This window comes from Chiloscyllium plagiosum, chromosome 31 (genome assembly GCF_004010195.1).
Source record: "Chiloscyllium plagiosum isolate BGI_BamShark_2017 chromosome 31, ASM401019v2, whole genome shotgun sequence".
In the NCBI taxonomy this organism is placed as follows: Eukaryota; Metazoa; Chordata; class Chondrichthyes; order Orectolobiformes; family Hemiscylliidae; genus Chiloscyllium; species Chiloscyllium plagiosum.
This window is the reverse complement of record NC_057740.1, coordinates 15,933,734-15,956,830: the sequence shown is the minus strand read 5'-3', so window position 1 is coordinate 15,956,830 and position 23,097 is coordinate 15,933,734. Positions and strand designations below refer to the sequence as shown.

The 23,097-nt window shown below is 41.6% G+C and overlaps 1 protein-coding gene across 1 annotated transcript in view; it reads left to right on the top strand.

The window, feature by feature from the left end:
- LOC122565549 overlaps positions 1–23,097 on the top strand; it is a 121,549-nt gene that overhangs the window by 92,258 nt on the left and 6,194 nt on the right. The window contains exon 9 of the mRNA XM_043721602.1: positions 15,927–16,009. Coding sequence (XP_043577537.1) covers positions 15,927–16,009 — 83 coding nt within the window. The remainder of the gene's footprint in view (positions 1–15,926; positions 16,010–23,097) is intronic.

The window sequence follows — 23,097 nt, the reverse complement described above, 5'->3', positions numbered from 1 at the left end:
TCGTGGTGTATCGTGGCTAGTTGATGTTCATGGATGCGGATCGTTTGCTGTCTTCCTGTTTGTCCTAGATAGTGTTTTGTGCAGTCCTTGCATGGGACTGCACGAAACACTATATAGGACAAACAGGAAGACAGCTAACGATCCGCATCCATGAACATCAACTAGCCACGAAACGCCACGACCAGCTATCCTTAGTAGCCACACACGCAGACGACAAGCAACATGAATTTGACTGGGACAACACTACCATTATAGGGCAAGCCAAACAAAGAACAGCCAGGGAATTCCTAGAAGCATGGCACTCATCCACAAACTCCATCAACAAACACATCGACCTGGACCCAATATACCGGCCACTACAGCGGACAGCTGAAACTGACAACCGGAAGCGGCAGGGACAGGCCACTATAAATGCCGGAGGAAACACCACAGAAGCGCTTCACAGGAGGCTCCCAAGCACTGAGGATGTCACCTAGACCGGGGACGAAACGTTTGCAACAAAAATTTCCAGCTCGGCGAACAGAACCACATCAAATAAACCTGTTGGACTATAACCTGGTGTCATCTGATGTCCATCCTAGTCCAACACTGACACTTCCACATCATCAATGTTAATATTAAGGTCATGAGTGATCATTATTATCATTTCCTGCAGGTGTGTCCCTGTAATCTTAATAGTTGCTGTAACTCCTAGAACCAGGAACTGTATCGTTATCTGGTGTGTTTGAGGGTTCAAGTGACTTACAAGACTAGTTACTGGTAACAAGGGACCCACTGTGACTATGGTTTATAAAACCATTGTGCAACCCCCCTAATTGAGGCGGAAGAGAGACACAATATTATCCATGCTTCAACTTGGGTCATTGTGGAGCAGATGGTTGGGCTGCTGAAGATGTGGTTCTGCTGCTTGGACCAGTATATGGAGGCCCTCCATTATAGTTTGAACAGAGTGAGCCACATCATTCTGGCATACTGAGGTCTGCTCAATTGAAGCAAGTTACAAGGCGACATACTGGATGATTAAGAATAACACGTGTAATCTTTGAGGGGGTGGACCAGGAGATTAGGGAGAAGGATCTTGTTCTTGTGCATGATGGAACTCAGCTGTGTCAGGTGCTACAAGCCAGACAGGATCTGATTGACATTTAGTTCAAGTAGATGAGAGAGCAGGGTGGAGCTGACCATCATAAAATGTTTAAAGGTTGTTGGGCATGATGCCAGTATTTGGCTTGTATTGGTGACTTACAGCTTCTGCTGCTTTTATTCCTGTTTGCTTTTGGTTGCTGTGAATAAAAGCTCATGTTTGGAATTGTCTAATTGCTTGACAATATACCATGTTTTTCTGCTGAATGATGATAAGGATACTGATAATGTAAGTCAACAATATGCATCGAGACAGAGTATCAGTGACCCATAGAGAGTGTTTAGGTGAGATATAACTAAGGACTAGTAAACTGTGTGGTGAGGTGAGTAAACAGGAATGGAAGTGAGAAAATGAGGTTGTATATGTGCTGTGAGCCATGTGGCTTTGTAGCTGCTGTGCCATTACATTGCTGGTGCAGGACAAGACCTAAATTGTTAATGTGTCTAAGTGCACAGCAGCCTTTCAAAGATAATGTGGATGCAAAGGAAGTCAGTCATTCCGCAGATATTGACTGAATGGTGAGTTGTTTGGGAACGGCGATTAGTAATATAGGGATGGATTCAGACATAATGGATGCCATAGGGAAGTAGTTAATGTGATAAGTTTGGTGAGATACAATGAGAAATCTCACTTGGCTTTGTGGTGAAAACCCTACAGATAATTCAGTGTAACTCACATTTAGCCAAAGAAAAGTAAGATTTAGCCCCAGACACATAGAAAATAGGAGCAGGAGTAGTGTGTCTTTTGTTAGATAAAGAGACTAAAACTGCGCATTATAACAAGGTTTAGAAATATTGGATTCGATTTCCTTATCCAAATCTTTGATATATGTATTGTGAATTAATGGGACCCAAACACTGACCCCCACTGTACCCTACTCGTTAGTGTGTTCAGCTCCAAAAATTACCCAGTTATTCGTACTATTTCCTGTCTGCTAACTAAATTGCAATCCATGTAAGTGTAGTACCACGAAATCCATCTGCTTTGATTTTGCATACTAACCTCTTATGTGGGAGTTTGTCAAAATCTCTCTGAAAATCCATTTCATCCGCTCATGCCCCTCATCTATTCTGCTAATTGTGTTCTCAACAGTTTCAGTAAGTTTGTCAAATGCAATTCCCTTTCATACATCCACATTGACTTGGTAATTCCATTGATATTTACTATGGTTCCTGTTATTTCATCCTGTATAATAGATTTAAACATTTTCCAACCTAATGATTTTATGCTGAGTGGTCTGTAATTCCCATTATTTCTCTCTCTGTTCTTTTAGAAATAGTGGAGTTACATTTTCATGCTCCAATCTGCCAGGACTGTTCCGGAATTGAGACAATTTTGGAATATGGCAATCAATGCATCCAATATTTCCTTGGCCAGCTCCTTTAGTACCCTGGGATGTAGAATAATAAGGTCTGGGATTTATCAGCTTTCAGTCCCATTAATTTCTCCAAACTTTTTTCCGAATATTAATTTTTTTCATTTCCCCTTCCCAGTATACCTTTGTTTCCCTGGCATTTCTGGGATGCCAATTGTGTCTTCGTTTGTGAAGAACTAAGTAAAATATTTGTTTATTGCTTTTTCCTTTCTTTGTTCTCCATTATCAATTCTTCTTTTTCAGACTATAAGGTTCCTACATTATCGTCACCAATCTTTTTCGTTTTGTATACTTACAGAAGCTCTTAGAGTCTAGAGTCATAGAGCAGTACAGCAGGGAAAGAGACCCTTTGGTCCATGTTGACCAGATATCCTAAATAAATCTAGTATTATTTGCGAATGTTTGGCACATATCCCTTTAAACCCATCCAGATGCCTTTTAAATGTTGTAATTATACCAGCCTCCACCACTTCCTCTGGCAGCTCATTCCATACATGCACCACCCCCTACATGAAAATGTTGCCACTTAAATCTTTCCTTTCTCACCATTCCTTGTAGTATTGGACCCCCACTCCCCAGGAAAAAGACCTTGTCTATTCACTCTATCCATGTCTTTCATGGTTTTATAAACCTCTACAAGATCACCCCTCAGCCTCAGTCGCTCCAGGGAAAATAGCCCCAGCCTATTCAGCCTCTCCCTACGGCTCAAACCCTCCAACCCTGGCAATATCCTTGTAAATCCTTTCTGAACCCTTTCAAGTTTCACAACATCCTTCCTATAACAGTGAGACAGAACTGCATACTGTATTCCAAAAGTGGCTGAACCAGTGTCCGAAACAGCTGCAATATGACCTCCTAATTCCTATACTCAATGCATTGATCAATAAAGGCAAGCACACCAAACATTTTCTTCACTGTCCCTGTCTACCTAGGACTCCACTTTCAAGGAACTATGAAACTGCACTCCAAGATCTCTTTGTTCAGCAACACCCCCAGGACCTTACTATTAAGTGTATAGGTCCTACCCTGATTTGCCTTTGCGAAGTGCAGCACCTCACATTTATCTAAATTAAACTCCATCTGGCATTCCTTGGCCAATTAACCCATCTGATCAAGATCCCATTGTTCTCTGAAGTAACCTCCTTCGCTGCCCATTACACCTCCAATTTTGCTGTCATCTGCAAACTTACTAACCATCCTTCCTATGTTCACATCCAAATCACTTATATAAATGGTGAAAAACAGTGGACCCAGCACTGATCCATGTGGCACACCACTGGTCACAGGCCTCCAGTCTGAAAAGCAACCCTGCGGAACCTTGTCAAACACCTTACTGAAGACAACATGTAGATCACATTCACCGCTCTGCTCTCATCAATTCTTCAAAAAACTCAATCAAGTTAGTGAGACACCATCTCCCTTGCACAAAGCCATGTTGACTCTCAGTCCTTGAATACCTGTAAATCCTGTCCTTCAGAATTCCCTTCAACAACTCGCCCACCATTGATGTCAGGCTTACTGGTCTATAATTCCCTTGCTTTTTCTTCCCACCTTTCTTAAAAAGTGGCACAAAGTAGGTCAATATCCAATCTTCCGGCACCTCACTTGTGGCTATCGATGATACAAGTGTCTCAGTAAGGTGCCCAGAAATCACTTACCTAGCTTCTAGGGTACACCTGATCAGGTCGTGGGGATTTATCTACCTTAGTGTGTTTTAAGAAGTCTAGAACCACCACCTCTGTAAAATGAACATTGTTCAAGATATTGCTATTTATTTCCTCACGTTCTCTACCTTCCATATCCTTCTCCACTGTAAACGCTGATGCAAAGTGCTTGTTTAGTATCTCCCCCATCTCCTGCAGTTCCACACATAGGCTGCCTTGATAATATTTGAGAAGCCCCATTCTTTCCCGAGTTACTGTTTTGTGCTTAATGTATTTATAGAATCCATTTGCATTCTCCTTAACCCTATTTTCCAAAGTTTTTTCATGTCCCCTTTTTGCCCGCCTGATTTCTCTCTTAAGTATGCTCATACTGCCTTTATACCCTTCTAAGGATTTACTCAATCCTGATGAAGAGCTCCTGCTCGAAACGTCGACTCTCCTCGGATGCTGCCTGACTGGCTGTGCTTTTCCAGCACCACACTTTTCTACTGTGATCTCCAGCATCTGCAGTCCTCACTTTCCCCCTGCTGTCTATGCCTGACATATGCTTCCTTCATATTCTTGACCAAAACCTTAATTTCTCTCGTCATCCAGCATTCCCTACACCTACCAGCCTTGCCCTTCACCCTAACAGGAATATACTGTCTTGTTATCTCATTTCTGAAGGCTTCCCATTTTCTACTGTCCCTTTACCTGCAAATCTGCCACCAATCAACTTTTGAAAGTTCTTGACTAATACTGTTAAAATCGGCCTTCCTTGAATTTAGAACTTTAACTTTTAGATCCAGCCTCTCCTTTTCCATCATTATTTTAAAACTAATAGAATTATGGTCACTAACCCCAAAGTGCTCCCCCATTGACACCTCAGTCACCTGCCCTGCCTTATTTCCCAAGAGTCGATCACGTTTTGCACCTTCTCTAGTGGGTATATCCACATACTGAGTCAGAATTTTTTCTTGTACACACTTAACAAATTCCTCTTCATCTAGGCCCTTAACACTATGGCAGTCCCAGTCTATATTTGGAAAGTTAAAATCCCCTACCATAACTACCCTATTATTGCTACAGATAACTGAGATCTCCTTACAAATTTGTTTCTCAATTTTCGCTCACTATTCGGGGGTCTATAGTACAATCCTAAGTAGGTAGTCATCTCTTTTTTATTTCTCAGTTCCACCCATATAACCTCCATGAACATGTTCCCAGGAATATCCTCCCTTTGGGATGGGCAATGACTCAGTGGTTAGCACTGCTGCCTCACAGCACCAGGGACCCATGTTCGATTCCAGCCTTGGCAACTGTCTGTGTGGAGTTTGCACTTTCTCCCCGTGTCTGCGTGAGTTTCCTCCAGGTGTTCTGGTTTCCTCCCACAGTCCAAAGATGTGCAGGTCAGGTGAATTGGCCATGCTAAATTGTCCATAGTGTTAGGTGCATTAGTCAGGAGTAAGTGTAAGGAAATGGATCTGGTTAGGTTACTTTTCAAGGGTTGGTGTGGACTGGTTGGGCCGAAGGGCTTGCTTGCACACTGTAGGTAATCTAATCTAAAGTACAACCGTAATGTTATCCCGAATCAAAAACGCCACTCACCCTCGACTCTAGTGTTTCTTTCTGTCTTTTCTTCAGCATGTATACCCTGGAACATTTAGCTGCCAGTCCTGTCCATCCCTGAGCCACATCTCTGTAATAGCCATGATATCCCAGTGCCATGTTCCTAACCATGTCCTGAGTTCATCAGCCTCACCTGTTAGGCCTCTTGCATTGAAATAAATGCACTTTAATTTATCAGTCCTTCTTCATTCTCTGCTTTGTTCCTGTCTGCCCTGATTGTTTGACTTCCTCCTTTTCAGATTGATTGCTTTCCTCACTATCTCCCTGTCCTCCCACTACTAGTTTAAATCCTCCCGTGCAGCTTTAGCAAATCTCCCTGCATGATCTAGTCCCTTTCCAATTCAGGTGCAATCCACCCTTTTTATACAGGTCACTTCTACCCCAGAAGAGATTCCAATTACCCAAAAATGTGAATCCTTCTCCCCTGCACCAGCTCCGTAGCCACACATTCATCTGCTCTATCCTCCTATTCCTATCCTCACTAGCTCATGGTACCAAAAATAATCCAGATGTTACTACCTTCGAGGACCTTCTTTTTAAATTCCTGCCTAACTTCCTTAGAATCTCGTATTTTTCTCTTTCTATGTCGTTAGTTCAAATGTGTACAACAACCTCCTGCTGGTCTGACTGCCCTTAGAGAATATTCTGCACCCTCTCTGAGATATTCTAGATCATGCCAACAAGGATGCAAAACGCTATTCTGATACCTTGATGTTGACTTCAAAAATGTCTGACTGTGCCTCTGACTAGACAGTCTCCTATCACAATCAAGTGCTTGAAACTTGACATACCCCTCATTACATTAAAACCAGTCTCGGTATCAGAAACCTGGTTGTCAGTGCTACATACCCCTGAAAGTCCATCACCCCCTACATTTACCAAAACAGCATATTTGTTTGAGATGGGGATAGCCATAGGAGACTCCTGCACTACCTGCCTATCCCTCCTACTTCTCCTGGAGTTAACCTATCTACCTGACTGTGGTGGTTCTTCTCCCTTTTTTGCAACCACCATCCATCACACCCCCTAACTGCTGTAAATTCCTCATTACCTCTAACTGCTGCTTCAACCGATCTATGCAATCTGATAGGATTCACAACCAAACACACTTCCTGCAGACATATCATCAGTAACATGGAAATTCTCCCTAATCTCTGACACCTGATGTCACTTTACCCAAGACCATCTTTGCACCTCAACAATCTCCAGACCCAGAATATAGCCCAGTTTTAGGGTCTAAAAAAAACTGCTTCAGGCGAACTTAGTATTAATGTTTTATATTTTTAAAGTTTAATCAAGAGACAGATCTCAATAAAAACATATATAAAAAAACACTCTATTCACTATTGTAGATTTACAAAACAAAACAGTCAAGTTATACTAGCCACTTAACTGCTCCCCTGCTTTGAACTCCCCTACAGAGGTTTCCCCAGGGTTAGCTGTGAATTTCACTGATTGTTTATTTTTCTTAGTCAAATTCCACTGTCCAGAGACACTTGAAACTATACAGCAGAGGTAGTCAGCTGTGCAGGTTCATTGCTAGGTCAGACAGCTCTGCAGGTTTACTTCTCTGTTTGTTTCACTTCCCATTTTGTCACTCTCCCTCCTTTTTAAAGTGTTGTTGTTTTGATCTATTTTTCCCCCAAAGTTCCAAAACAATGTAACAGCTTATAAAATAATAATTACTGCTCCTAGAATTTGAGGAAATGAACTCCTACACTAAAAATACATCAAACAGGGAGCTCAGAATTCAGTCTACTTTTATGTTCCTCGCAAGTTAATTCTTGTGCACTATTTTTCCCCTCATAATCAATTTCCTGATCCTCCTTTGCTGAATTCTAACCTGCTAGTGGTCCCTCGTCTTTCTACTTTTATCAGCAATTTTGTAGTCAATCCTTTGAATCTAATACCACCTTTAATTGTAGTTGAAATCTTGTAACCCTTTCTGGTCTATCATCTCAAAATTTTCAGTTGCAAATATTTAATCTTGGTATATTCACCTACCTTGTTGTTTTGCTAATGTCATCATCTTGGAGGAGATGAGTAACTTTTAAAAAGAAACTCAGTCTTCTAATTACTAATGGGAAGAACTACATCACAAAATTTCAGTTCTAAGCCAAAAGAAATTAGCATATAAGAGCTAAATTAAGCAAGTGTAATGAATCTCTATATTTTGGTAATTACAAATACTTAAGCCTGAATTTTCAACTGAATTCCTCATTCCACTTTTAATTCATTGAAGAGTTCCTCTACACTTTATAGGAACTTGTGTGTTCCTTAAATTCTTCTAGCACCAAGCAGGGTATGTGTAGATCTCAAGATTTGAAACTTTTGATATGCCTCAGTACTCCTGCAATTCTCCATGGTATGAAATCTTTTGAGGTCCTTTCACTAGCATCTGATCTACCATTTATCCTTCTATATCTCATGAATGTGGCTGTTCAGCTCAAACAAGGTCCTCACTACATTCTTGCTTTGCAACACCAAATGCAAAACACCCCAGTTTTCTGATATTCCTCTGTTTCTTGTCTGCAGCTCTTTGCAGATTATGTCTTTGTCTGTCTCAAAGCTGTTCCTAAACTTACTCTCTATTTATGTAAGAAACCAAAAGCAAATGAAAACTTGTCTACATTCTGTCTTGTTAGCAACTTAGTATGCTTGGGATGTCCCCGTTAGAAATTTAAACTAATGACATTTTGTTCAAAATATCCCAATTTATACCTTGAATCAAGACAAGTGAGACCTTAAATTAGAAAATAGAAAGTGCTTGGGAAACTCATTAGGTCTAGCAGCATCTGTGGAAATAGAAATATGCTGAAGGTTTCAAGTCTGATATGACTCTTTTTCAGAATTAAAAGGGGCTGGAAATTCATGATTTTAGGTGTGAAAAGGAGAAAGCGGGATCTTTCTGCTGAGAGCAAGGTCTTCAAGACACAGATGTGTCATAGCCAGAAAGGGTGGGGTGTGGGGTGTGAATGTAAGGAAAACAGAGGATAAGAATCATATTCTGAAGTTGTGAAACTCAATATTTAGTCTCAGAGGCTGTAAAATGCCTCCACTGGAAATGAGCTATTGTTCCTTCAGCTTCTATTGAGTTTCTTTGGAACGCTGTAGCAACCAAAGAAGGAAATATTAGACTCGAAAGAAGGTGATTGATGAAATGGCAAGTAGCTGGATGATTGGGATCATGAATTTGGACAGAGCAAAAGTGTTCTGTAAGGCAGTCACCCAGTCTGCATATGTTCTTACCAGTATAAAGGACACTGCATTGTGAGCAGCAATTGCGGCAGGTTGGATTGAAAGAAGTATAAGTAAAACACTGCCTTACCAGGAAAATATGTTTAGGGTCAGCGAGGAGAAGGAGGTGACAGGGAAATCACATTCTAGTAATTAAGTGCTGAGAATCCTAGTAATTAAGTGCTGAGAATCATGAAGGCATAGACCAGGTGTCATGGAGGGAGCAGGCCTCCACAGAATGTTGACAGTGGAAGGGAAGTGTGATGTGTTTGATGGTGCTATTCTGCTGGAAGTGGCAGAAATGGTAGAGGATGATCCTTTGAATGGTGAGAATGGTGGGATGGAAATTGATGATAAGGGAAACCCTAATGTTGTAGTGGGAGGGAGGGGAATGAGTGACTGCTGAAGTGCAGGAAACTGTTTGGACATAGCTGAGGGCCCTGTCAAACTCAGTGGGGGGATTCTTTCATTGAGGAAATAGGAAGATATGTCAGATGCACCCTGGCAGAAAGTGGCCTCATCAGATGCAATGGAGACGGAAAAACTGAGGGAATGGAATTGAATCCTTGCATGAAGTTTAGTTCAAGGAAGTGTAGTTAAGGCAAGTGTGGGAGTCAGTGGATGTTAGCGAACAGTGTATCTCCAGAAATGGGAAGTATAGTAAAGTCAAGTGAGGAGTCAGAGATAAACCAGGTGAAGGTAAAAGAAACTTTGAAATTGGAAGCAATGCTGATTAATTTTTCCAATTCTGAACAAGAATGCAAAGCAGCATCAATACAAACAATTCCACAAAGAGACAGGCATATTTAGGACCCATGCAGGTACCCATAGCTTTACCTTTGACTTTGAGAAATCAAGGCAAGTTAAAGGAAAAGTTGTTCATTGAGAAGGAGCTCAACCTCAAAAGGAGGGTGGTTGTGGATGGTGACTGTTCAGGTCTCTTTTCAAGGAAGGGGTGGAAAACATTCAGACCATCCTGATGGAGGAATTACATGGATATGAATATATAATTAAAGAGGTGGCTTGGGCTAGAAAACTGGAAATTGTTGAACTAATTTAAAGTGACAAAGAATCATGAATAGTAAATAGAAGGCAGAACAATAAGGGAAAATCAGAATCAAGTTCGGAAGAAGTAAGCTCACAAGGCCAAGAATAGGCTGAAATGCTGGGTCTGCCAGGGTTATTCTGTATGTGGATTTTGGGAAACAAGTAGTTCAGACTTGGGGCCATTGACATAGGAAGCTATGGAGGGGAAATATCCAAAGGAGGTGAAGTCAGTGATAGTACTGGAAGTAACAGCATGATTTTCAGTGCTAAGGTCAGGATTCAGAAGAAGATAGGAGGATGTGTCTGAGAATTGATTCCTAGCCCCTACAAGGTAGAAATTGGTTTGCCAGATGACAACAGCATCACCTTGTCAGCAGGCTTGATAACAAAGTGCAGCAAGTTCAGAGGGGACAGATTAGAGTGCGAGAAGGGAGAAGAAAAATTAAAATGGCAATGTCACATTAGTAGTTCTTGATGAAGCGATCAAGTGCAGATAAAAAGGCAGTAGGAGGGTCCAGGCAGAAGCTGAATATGAGAGACAGATGAAAGGGTCTCCATGATGGGGAGAGGACAACAGTTCAAATGAGTGGACATGGAGGTAAAGGTGATAGAAGAAGAGTTCAATATCAATCCTTTCTGGAGCACAGACAAATCAGGATCAGAGAGGGGAAAGTCAAAGGATATAGTGAATACACAGCAAGAGGCAGATTTAGAAGAAGGGATGGAGTGAGCAGGAAAGGGAGGGGAAGAATCATGCAGAGAAGTGTCATTACCTGTGATTTTTAGAAGCTTGCATTTCTTAACACCAGAAAAGATAAGGAAATGTTTCCTGTTAAAGCAGCAAATACAATGAAGAATATAATAGAATGGGGATTGGGACAGCTTTGAGATATTATGAGGCAATGCTGATGAGGAGAGAGATTGAGAGTGTGCATATGGTGACACCTTCTTTGATTGTAGATCTCAGGATGCAGTGGGATCAGCTTTCGAAGAATGTTAGATGACTTGGAGATACCTATAATCTTGGGTGGATTCAAAATAGGAAGGGTAGAATTTCAGTTGGAATCATGTGAGGTAAGGCAGAGCCAGAGAGATCTACTGAGGAAGAAGATATCGCTGTAGATTCAGTTTTTGCATGTTATCAAATACTAGAAGAGAGATAGAAAGCAATAAAGGTGGATAAACCAAAAGATTAAAATGGAAACCCTGTCTAAGAGAAGAACAAAACTTCTTCAAGGTGGGCATATCTGGAAGGGAAGTGGTAGTGAGTTAATCGTTCATATAAAAGTAAAATACTGCAGATGCTGGAAATCTGAAATGAAACACAGAGTACTGAATAAACTCAAAAGATCAATTGAAATCTTAACAGACTCATTGGCTCCATTATGGAGCTAGAAGTGCTGCTGTTCCTTGTTTACACATCTGTAACTCTAACTTGAAGGAACAATGGCCATCCTTGGAGTTGCTAGTCAGAGTGTGAACAGCAGGATATATAAGGTGAATACGTGGCTCAAAAGATAATTTGAATGGAAGAGTTTAAGACTCATGGAGCATTGGGACCAGTTCTGGGGAGACGTGGGACCTGTACCTAACTGGATAGGTTAGACCTGGGCAGGACCGGGACTGATGTCCTTGGTAGAATGGTTGGGGTGGGTTTAAACTAGAGTAGCAGGGAGATCGAAACCAAAGGACTAGGGCAGTAGATGCAGAAATTGAGGGAGATGTGATTCTACTTTGGTGTAGTTGGAGCTTTCTGCTTCATTCTCATCCAGCTAATAATTCTCATCGATTTTGCTCACTCTTGGAGCCAGCTCTGGGTTGAGAACATGGAGGAGGGAAATTCCAAATGCTGGTATGCCGGTATGTAAAAATGTTTTGCCGATCTTACCCTTAGTGTTTCCATTAACAAAATGCTTCAAAAGATGTTTTCGCACAACATTCGTGGACTATTGAAAGGAGACAATCTCCACAAAACCCACTTTCACTCCTGACATTACCTTTTTAGTACATGCTGGCCCATGAAGTCAGAGAGACTGCTTCTTTTTTTGTTTTTAGTTCTCTCTATTTCAGGGATTTTGCACCTTCATTTGATCCAAAAGCTGATACCTAGAAGCATAAAAGACTCCTAAGGGACAACCTTTTCAAACAGAGAGTGGTACGTGTATGGAATGAGCTGCCAGAGGAAGTGGTGGAGGCTGGTACAATTGCAGCATTTAAAAGGCATTTGGATTGGTATATGAATAGGAAGGGCTTGGAGGGATATGGACCGGGTGCTGGCAGATGGGACCAGATTGGGTTGAGATATCTGGTCGGCACGGACAGGTCGACCGTATTTCCATGCTGTACATCTCTATGACTCTATGAGATGTAGAAACCAAGGCAAACATGACTAAGAACAAGAAGAGGCAGAGAAACGCTGCTGAAAAGAGAAGGGGAGTTCATCTGAAATGCATGTGTTTCAATGCGAAAAGTATAATAGACAAGATAGATGAATTTAGAGCATTTGTTTGTACTTGGAACCATGATATTATTGATAGTACAGAGAATTGGCTGAAAGAGGGACAGGACTGGCAGCTGAATGCCCCAGCATTTACACATTTCAGGTGTGATAGAAGGGGATGTAAAGGGGTGGAGAAATTGCATTACTAATAAAGGAGTATCTCACAGCTGTGCTGAGAGAGAATGCATCAGAGGAGTCATGAAGCAAGGCAATATGGGTAGAACTCAGGAATAGGAAAGGTGAAATCACAATGCTGGGAGTATGCTGCAGGCCTTCCAACAGTCAGCAGGGGATCAAGGAGAGAATATGTAGACAGATTTTGAAAAGCTGTAAAAACAGCAGGGTTGTTGCGTTGGGTGATTTTAGCTTCATCTATATTGACTGGAAACTCACTTCGTACTCAAGGCTTGGATGCAACAGAATTTGGAAGGACCATTCAGGAGGGTTTCATGGCACAGTACATCATCTATTGCATCCTCTGCACCCGATGTGGCCTCCTCTATATTGGGGAGACAGGGCGCCTACTTGCGGAGCGTTTCAGAGAACATCTCTGGGACACCCGGACCAACCAACCCAACCACCCTGTGGCTCAACACTTCAACTCCCCCTCCCACTCCACCAAGGATATGCAGATCTTTGGACTCCGCCATCGCCAGACCACAACAACACTTTCCACCTATCGCATTTCCGACGCCCCTCCCCTAAGTCCCTCCTCCCTACCTTTTATCTTAGCCTGCTGGACAAACTTTCCTCATTCTTGAAGAAGGGCTTATGCCCGAAACATCGATTCTCCTGTTCCCTGGATGCTGCCTGACCTGCTGCGCTTTTCCAGCAACACATTTTCAGCTCTGATCTCCAGCATCTGCAGACCTCACTTTCTCCTCCAGTATGTAAACAGTTCAACCAGGGAAGAGGTTATACTGGACATGGTTTTAGGAAATGAGCCCACCGAGGTGAGTGAAGTTTCAGTGGGGAAGCATTTCGGGAGTAGTGACTATAATAAATGATTTTTAAGATACTCATGGATAGGGATAACAGCAGTTCTTGGGTGAAGGTGTTAAATTGGGGGAAGGTGAACTACAACAATATTAGGCAGGAACTGGAGAATTTTGGTTGGCGACAGCTATTTGAGAGTAAATCCACATTGGACGTTTGGGAGTATTTCACATGGCAGTTAATAAGAGTACCGGAGTGTCAGATTCCTGAGAAACTGGAATAGGCAGGACAGGTTATGTGAACCTTGGATGACCTGGGATGTTATGACCTTGCTAAAAAAGAAAAAGGAAGCATACATAAGGTCTAGGAGGATGAGAACTGACAAAGCACTTGACGTGTATAAGGAAAGTAGAAAAGAACTTAAACAAGGAATTCAAAGGGCTAAAATGAATCAAGAAAGGTTGTTAGCAAACAGGATTAAGGAGAATCCCCAGGTTTTCCCAACCCAGGGAAAGGGTTGGCCCATTCAAGGATAAAGGAAGGAATCTATGTGTGGAGCCAGAAGAGGTAGGTGAGGTCCTGAATGTATACTTTATGTTGGTATTCACCAAAGAGAAAGGAATGGTGGAGGATGATCTCGGGGAAGGGAATGTTGAATTTCTAAGCCAAGTTGCTATTAAAAATGAAGAAGTGTTGTGCGCCTTAAAAAGTACGAAGGTACATAAATCCCTGGGTCCTAATGGGATCTATCCCAAAATATTCAGGGAGGCAAGAGAACAAATTGCTGGAGCATTGACAGACATCTTTGTATTATCTTTGGCCACAGGTGAGGTCCCAGAGAACTGGAGAATAGCCAATGTTGTCCCATTGTTTAAAAAGGAAATTATAGGCCTTTATGTCTCAGGTTGGTGGTAGGGAAATTATTGGAAAAGATTCTCAGGAACAAGATCTATATGCATTTAGAAACGAATGGACTTATTAGGAATGGACAGCATGGTTTTGTATGGAGGAGGTCGTGCCTCATTAACTTGATCGAGTTTTTTGAGGAGGTGACCAGAATGGTTGATGAGGGAAAAGCGGTTGATGTCTGCATGGACTTCAGTAAAGCCTTTGACAAGGTCCCTCATGCAGACTGGTACAAAAGGTGAAGTCACATGGTATCGGGATAAGCTGGCAAGGTGAACACAGAACTGGTTTGGTTAAAGGAGACAGAAGATAGTAATGGACGGATGCTTTTCGGAATGGAGGGTTATGACTGGTGTTCCACAGGGATTAATATTGAGACCTCTGCTGTTCATCATCTACATAAATGATTTGGAGGAAAACGTGGCTGATCTAATTAGTAAGTTTGTGGATGATACAAAGATTGGTGGAGTTGCAGATAGTGAGGAGGATTTTCAGAGGATACAGCAGTATGTAGATCAGTGGAGGCATAGGCAGAAAAATGACAGCTGGAGTTTAATCTGGACAAATGTGAGGTGATGGATTTTGGAAGGTCACTTCAGATGGAACTTATGCAGCGAATGGCAGAATCTTTAGGAATACTGATGTGCAGAGCGATTAGGGTGTGCAGGTCCACAGTTCTCTGAAGGTGGCAGCACAGATAGATAAGGTAGTAAAAAAGGCATGTGGCATGCTTGCCTTCATAGGAAGGGACATAGAGTATAAGGGTAGGCAAGATATGTTGCAGCTTTATTCAACTGTAGTTGGGCCACACTTGGAATATTGTGTACAGTTCTGGTCACCACACTACCAGAAGTATGTGGATCCTTTGGAGAGGGTACAAAAAAGGTATGGGGGATTTTAGTTATGAAAAAAGGGTTGGATAGACTGGGTTTGTTTTCACTGGAATGCAGGGGGTTGAGGAGTGACCTGATAGAAGTTTATAAGATTGTAAATGGTGTGTATAGAGTGGAAAGTATGAGGATGTTTCCCAGGTTTGAGGGGTCAATTACTGGGGACATAGATTTAAGGTGTGGGCAGAGGGAAGTTTAAAAGAGATGCGTAAGACAAGTTTTTCACACAAAGGGTGGTGAGTGCCTGGAATGCATTGCCAGAGGAGGTGGTGGAAGCAAACACAACAGCAGCATTCAAGATGCACCTGGACAAATGCATGAACAGGAAGGGAATAGAGGGATACGGATCCTTGCACGTGAAGACAGTTTTAGTATGGAAGGGCAAAATGTGTTGGCGCAGGTTTCAAGGGTTGAAGGACCTGTTCCTGTGCTGTATTGTATTTTGTTATTGTGTGTTTGTATACTAAGTGTATTTATCTGCTTATCAAACCTATTTGTCTTCCATGTAAAAATGAAATTCCCAAAACTTAAAGTTATACCTCTTTTAAATATATGAATCATCAAGTTAGATATTCATAACAATTGAGAAATAATAACTGTTCTGTGTTTTCTGTTTTAGATTATGAGAGTGAAATTGCAATATTGACCTCTGATGGAGAAATTTACTTTGGAATACTCAATATGGATGCACTGATTGTGAAAGTATGTATAAAAGAGTATGAGATTTGACTTTCCAATAAACAGAATATTTATATTTGAGCCTGAAGAAAACCAGCTTATTTTCCCTTCAGCAGTTGCTGTAAGCTCAGACTCTTAATTAATAAGTGAGAGACCTTTTATAAATAGTCACCTGTACTACCTACAAACCAATGAAAGCATCTGGGGAGGGAAGACCAAGAAGCAGCATCCTGATCAACAAAAAACAATTATCTTAGCAGAACCTATAAACAGAAAATATTAAACCACTTGTCTTTTCTTTCACTCTTCATATGCATTTTTTTTCTTGCCTATGTCTGTCTATGTGTGTTTCAGGAGTATTTATAAAAGTTTAGAGTTTTAACTCGTAGAATGATCATAAGTCTTTTACATATAGCTATAATTTATCGAAAGGAGGCAACGGCCTAGTAGTATTATGGTAAGACTGTTAATCCAGAGACCTAGGTAATGTTTGGGGACCCTATTCTGAATCCTGCATGGCAGATGATGGAATTGGAATTCAACTAAAAATCTGGAATTTAGATTGTATGATGATCATGAATGCATTGTTGGAAAAACCCATCTGGTTCACTTATGTTCTTTATGAAGGGAAACTGCCATCTTTACCCTTAGTAGAGAGATAAGTAACTAAGGGCATAAATTAAGGTAAAGGGAAGAAGATTTAGACAGGATTTAAGGGAGAAGTTTTTCATCCATAGGTAGGTAGGTATCAAGAACCTACTGCCTAAAAGGGTGTAAATGTGGGAAACATCACTATATTGAAAAAGTATGATTACTTGAATTTCTGGAGCACATAAAGCTGTGGGCCAAATGCAGGAAAATGAGACAAGACTATATAGTTACTTAATGACTGATGTGGACATAGTGGGCTGAAGGGCCTTTTTCTGTGCTGTAAAATTCTACAGCTCTGTCAGTTAAGAGAAGTGTCAGTGAATTGAGTACTATCAATGTTCATGAAAAACTACACAGTGATTTTTGATGATCCCGCTGATGGACAGCATGTAGATTCACGGACACTAGAGTGCAAGAGCAATAAAAGAGGCCAGTCCAAGCTATTCTCTATATGAAATTAGATAAATAATAATAGAATCAGACAAATGCAGTCCCACTAGCAGGTGTACAGGAGAGAAGTGGACGATCATGCAGCCAGCCATGTCAAGTGGCATTTTAAGATAAATGGGGTTTGGCAGGGGAGGGGGATAATTCTATCTTTGTTACAGTTACTTAGAATGTCATTTGTGAGACGAATAATATGGTAATTTGGAAACCAGATCGGAGAGATTCAAACATGTTATTCCCAGAAAGGTGGGCCCCCATTTGGAAAGCAATGTCATGTTTAAAGACTTTGGAGAAATAAAAGATGTTAGATGGTTTTTAAGGATAATGAGAGCAGTTTTTTTTTGAGGAGCGAGGTGTTGACAACAGGTTAACAGACAGAGGAAGTAAACTAGATGATAGAATACCATTACCAATATCAGTTTAGTGTTTGTGCCAAAGATGGGAGAGCTGACCAACAGATTAAATAAGCAGCAGCCTGACATTGTCATGTCTTGTAGATACTGTTGCAGACACCACCATCATCATCTCAGGATGATCTCAGGATTGCTACTAGAGCCGTGTGGTAGTCAGAGTTGAAATAGCAGGATATATCAGATGAATAAGTGGCTGGAGAGACTGTACAAGGGGTGAATTTCAGATTCATGGGGTTTTGAGATCGTATCTGAGGAAGGTGGGTCCAGTACAAGCTGGCCGAGTTGCACCTGGAGAGCTCCGGAACCAATGTTCTATGTAGGCTATTTGATTGTGCAGTAAGGGAGGGTTTAAGCTAAAATGGCAGGGGAATGGGACCATATACTTGCATATATAAGGTGAAAATGTTAAAAGGATAAGACTTAAGATCTTGTGTCTCAATGCACTTTCATAATAAAGTGAAGGAATTAGTCACACAAATAGATATAAATGGATATGATATAAATGGATATGACATAATTGGAATGACGGTGAAGTGACTGCAAGGTGACCAGCAATATGAACTGAATATCCAGGGATTTTCAGATTTTAGGAAGGACAGCCAAAGATTCATAGGAAATGGGCTAGAATTCCTGGAGAAAGGGGAAATTAATGCAATAATGTGGAAGGGTGTTAGTTCCGCTAAAATGGAATCTGAATGTGTAGAGCTTAGAAATGCGAAGCAGCAGAAAGCAATAGTGAGGGTTGTATATAGACCCCCAAACTGTAGTGGTAGCATTGGGGAAGGCATTACGCAGGAAGTTAGAGAAGCAAACAATAAGGTACAGTTATAGTTATGGACAAGTTTAATCTGAATATAGATTGGGCAAATCAAATCCGTAGAGGAGGAATTCCTGGAGTGTGTACAGGATGGTGTTCTGGCTCCATACATTGAGAAACCAACTGGAGAACATCCTAGACTAGGTATTGTGCAATGAGAAAGGAATAATTGACAACCTAGCTGTATGAGATCCCTTGGCAGAAAAGTGACTGTAATATGATAGAATTCTTTATTAAGATAGAGAGTGACATTGTTCATTCTAAGCCCATCTCCTGGAGAGTAGCTAATCTAAACCCACTTAATAAAAAAACGTTGTGGAGCGAAAACAGGAAATTACAGACTGATTAGCGGAATAATTCCAGAGAGGTTGGTCTCACATCAGCAAGTCACTTTATTTACCCTTATTTACATGTGGAAGGTCCTTGACTCTGCCACAGCCTCAGAGTTGGCACCTAGAGTGTCAGAATCTCGAATTCAGCTGGTTGACCTTGTTGCAATCCCTGCATCCCTCCCCCTCTGAGTCTGAAGACATAGGCCAGTCCTTTTTCTTGGTGAGCCTCCTGGAGCATTTAAGCACTGGATCAGATTCGTCCAACACAGTGTCCAATATTGGCAGCATGTAATACATGGGAGCTCATCTATTGCGCCAGGAACACCTTGGTAGAAATTTACTTTCTTCTGGCAAAGGCATTGATGTGGCTACATCCGTGATGTCCACCTTGGATTTGGAAGCCTCATCAACACTTTATGGAGAGGGTGAACCCACGGTTCCAGTAGCCTATCCAATTGTTCTGAGGAGCAGGGCATGTTTTGTTCCTGCACCATTTGCAAATTCACAGCTTTCAGATGATCTATGTGCTTGTTCAGGACTGTTGCACTAACTTGAACTTTATATGCCACTGGTCCCGACCTTGTGTTGACCATGCCTCTTTTCCATGCAGGGTCATTTCCATGGTTCTTACATGAAACTTCATTCCCTGTGGTAAACTATCTCTCCCACTTGGTGGAGTCTAGTGTCTGGCTTTGGAGTTCCTGATTTTGTCCCCACCCCACACGTCAGGGATGAACAAATTGAACCTGGTGCAGAATCTTCTATCCATTACCAACTCTGCTGATGCTATCATAGAACATAGAACATAGAAGAATACAGCGCAGTACAGGCCCTTGGGCCCTCGATGTTGCGCCGATCCAAGCCCACCTAAACTACACTAACCCACTATCCTCCATATACCTATCCAATGCCCTCTTAAATGCCCATAAAGAGGGAGAGTCAACCACTGTTACTGGCAGGGCATTCCATGAACTAACGACTCGCTGAGTGAAGAACCTACCCCTAACATCAGTCCTATATCTACCCCCCCTTAATTTAAAGCTATGCCCCCTTGTAATACCCGACTCAATACGCGGGAAAAGGTTCATACTGTCGACCCTATCTAACCCCCTAATCATCTTGTACACCTCAATCAAGTCACCCCTAAACCTTCTTTTCTCTAGTGAAAACAGCCCCAAGTGCCTCAGTCTTTCCTCATACGATTTTCCTTCCATACCAGGCAACATCCTGGTAAACCTCCTCTGCACCCGTTCCAATGCCTCCACATCCTTCCTATAGTATGGCGACCAAAACTGCACACAATATTCCAGATGCGGCCGTACCAGAGTCTTATACAACTGCATCATGACCTCAGGACTCCGGAACTCAATTCCTCTACCAATAAAAGCCAGTACGCCATATGCCTTCCTCACCGCACTATTTACCTGGGTGGCAAATCCTTGTAGTTACATGTCGGGTGGTTCTATAATCAAGTAACAGTGACAGCTTGGTATCTAGCGAGTGTGTAGGCTGTTTCATCAAGCCAGCCTTTAATGTTTAGATTGTTCTTTCTACCAGGTGATTTAATAATGGATGGTGTGGAGCTGTCCTCATATGTCGAATCCCATTTCACTTTAGGGGAGAAAAACCAATTCCCTGCTGGTAAATAATGGCCCGTTATCTGTGGCCGACACTTCTGGGAGTCTGTGTATTGAAAAAGATGCACACAGTTTTTCTACTGTTGTCACCATATTTGATGAATATGCATGTCCAACCACTTTGAGTGGGCATCCACAATGACTGAGAACATTGAGCCCATGAAAGGACCTGCATAACCAACATGTAATTGATTCCAAGATTTACCCAGCCATTCCCATGGGTATGGGGGAACTGCTGGTGGTAATTCTTGTCCTTGTTGGCACTTTGGGAATTGCCTCACCAACACAGTGATGTCTGCACCAAGCCTGGCTACCAGACATAATTTCTCGTCAGCATCTTCATTTTGGAGATCACTGGATGACGCTGGTTGAGTTCAGCTAATATCTGGTGGTGACCTTTGCTTGCGGCAATCAGTCTTGCTCCTCCTAACAATATGCTGTCCTCTACTGTAAGTTGGTCTGTCCGGGATCTGAAAAGGTTTCAATTCTGGTAGTGACAGCCCTTTGGTTTCTCCCATCACCACCAGCTGTTTCAGTGTTTGACAGGAGCGAATCTTTCTGCATGCAAAGACTAATATTGTCAACTCTAACTTGAAGTGTGTCAGAAAATTTAAAACCATTATAGACTCCTCCATTGGTGGTATCACCAATGATATATCTGCCAACAGGAGGAGGCTCAGTGCATCTGCATTTGCTACTTGGCCTCCTGGACAGTGTTCTAACTTGTAATTATAGGTGCTTAGTATTACAGCCTACTGCTGAATTCGGCCTGAAGATATGGGCTGAACAGTCTTGACCACTTTAAGAGACCTTTAAGGGGTTTGTGGTTGTCATTATCATAAATGTTTGTCCATAAAGATATTGGTGGAACTTCCTGACTTCAAGTATGACTACCAATCCTTCTTTCTCTATCTGGGTGTATTTATGATCTGCAAAATTCAAAGTCTTGAATGCATACACTATTGGGCTTTTCTCTCCATTTGGGCCACATGTGAGCTAATATCGACTCATTGTCATAGGATGAGGCATTGCATGTCAATACCAGATTTTGTTTGGGATCATAGTGTGCCAACACATTAGAAGAAGATAGTTGTTTCTTCACTGAAAGCTATGGCTTGACTTGTGAGCATTTCCAAGGATAACCTTTCTTTAGGAGTTGATGCAAAGGTGCCAGAATGGAGGCCAGGTTATGTATGAACTTTCCATTATAATTTACCAACCCAAGAAATGACCTAAACTCCTGGACAGACATGGGAGCTGGGGCACTTTTGATCACCATCACTTTATCTTCCAGTGGGTGTAATTTGGTCTTGTCGACTCTGTATCCAAGTAGGTCACTTGGGAGTGGGGAAGGGGGGTGCCTGGAAGACCTATTTTTCCCTGCTTATACATATGCCTGCCTTGGATAAAACATCTGAGGAAAATGTCCAAGTTCTCTAGTGTTCCTTATTAGTCTTCACTGTTGTTAGCACATTATTTAAATAAATGGTGAACTGAGATAGACCTTGCAAAATGTTCTTCACTGTCCGCTGAAACATTGAAGAGTCTGAAGATATTCTAAATTGCAATCTTGTATATTGATGCCATGCAGATTTATCATTCCTAGGGATGGGATGGGATGACTGACATGAAGAGAGTGGATCAGTTAGTATTATATTTATTAGAGAAGAATGAAGGGGATTGTTCCAAAAAACCTCTAAAATTCTAACAGGACCAGACAGGGTAAGCACAGGAAGGATGTTCCTGATGACCAGTCCAGAACCAGGGGCCACAGTCTACGAATATAAGGTAGGCCATTTTTTATTCACTTGTGGGCATCGCTAGCTGACCAGCATTTATTGTCTGTCCATTGTTGTCTTTGCGAAAGTGGCGGTGAGCTGCTGCTTTGAACTACTGAGCTCCATGTGCTGGAAGTTGACCCACAATGTCTTTAGGGAGATAATTCCAGGATTTTGACTCAGCAACAGTGAAGGAGTGCCATATATTTCAAAATGTGAAGGTACCAGCGTTGGACCGGGTGGACAAAGTTAAAAATCACACAACACCAGGTTATAGTTCAACAAGTTTATTTGGTTGTACTAGCTTTCAAAGCAGTGCTCCTTCATCAGGTGGCTGTGGAGCAGGATCATAAGACACAGAATTTATAGCAAACGATCACAGAGTCATGGAATTGAAACGGTATATTGAACAGACCTAGATTGCTATTAAGTCTTTCTTCTTTCAGAATGGTTTGCAGATTTTGGTTTAATTATATGTAAATACCAGAACTTCTATGTCTTTGGTCTAATGGATCATATGCAGTTTTATGAATGTTATTTGAACTGCACTAATTCAGACTAATGGAGAGTATTCCATCATACTCCTGAGTTATGGCTTGTGGGTGGTGGACAAACATTGCCACTTTTCAATGTAATGCTGGATGATTGTCCAGGTCTTGCTGTATAGACATAGATTTCTCCAATATTTGAGATGCTTGAAATGTTGTGAACATTACGCAATCATCAGAAAACTTTTCCACTTTTGACACTATGACGAAGGGGCGATCATTGATGAAGCAGCTGACAATGGTTGGGCCTAGGACATGAACGTGAACAATTCTTATAATGATGTTGTCAGCCTGTGATGATTGTTCTTCAACAACCACAAGTATCTTCTTTTTTCCCAGTTATGACTAACCAGTGTAGAATTTTACCCCGATTCCCAATGACTGCAGTTTTGCTGGAGATCTTTGATGTCTTAATAAGTCAAATGCTACCTTGATGTTAAAGGAAATCACTTTACCTCATGGCTGGAACCCAGCACTTTTGCTCATATT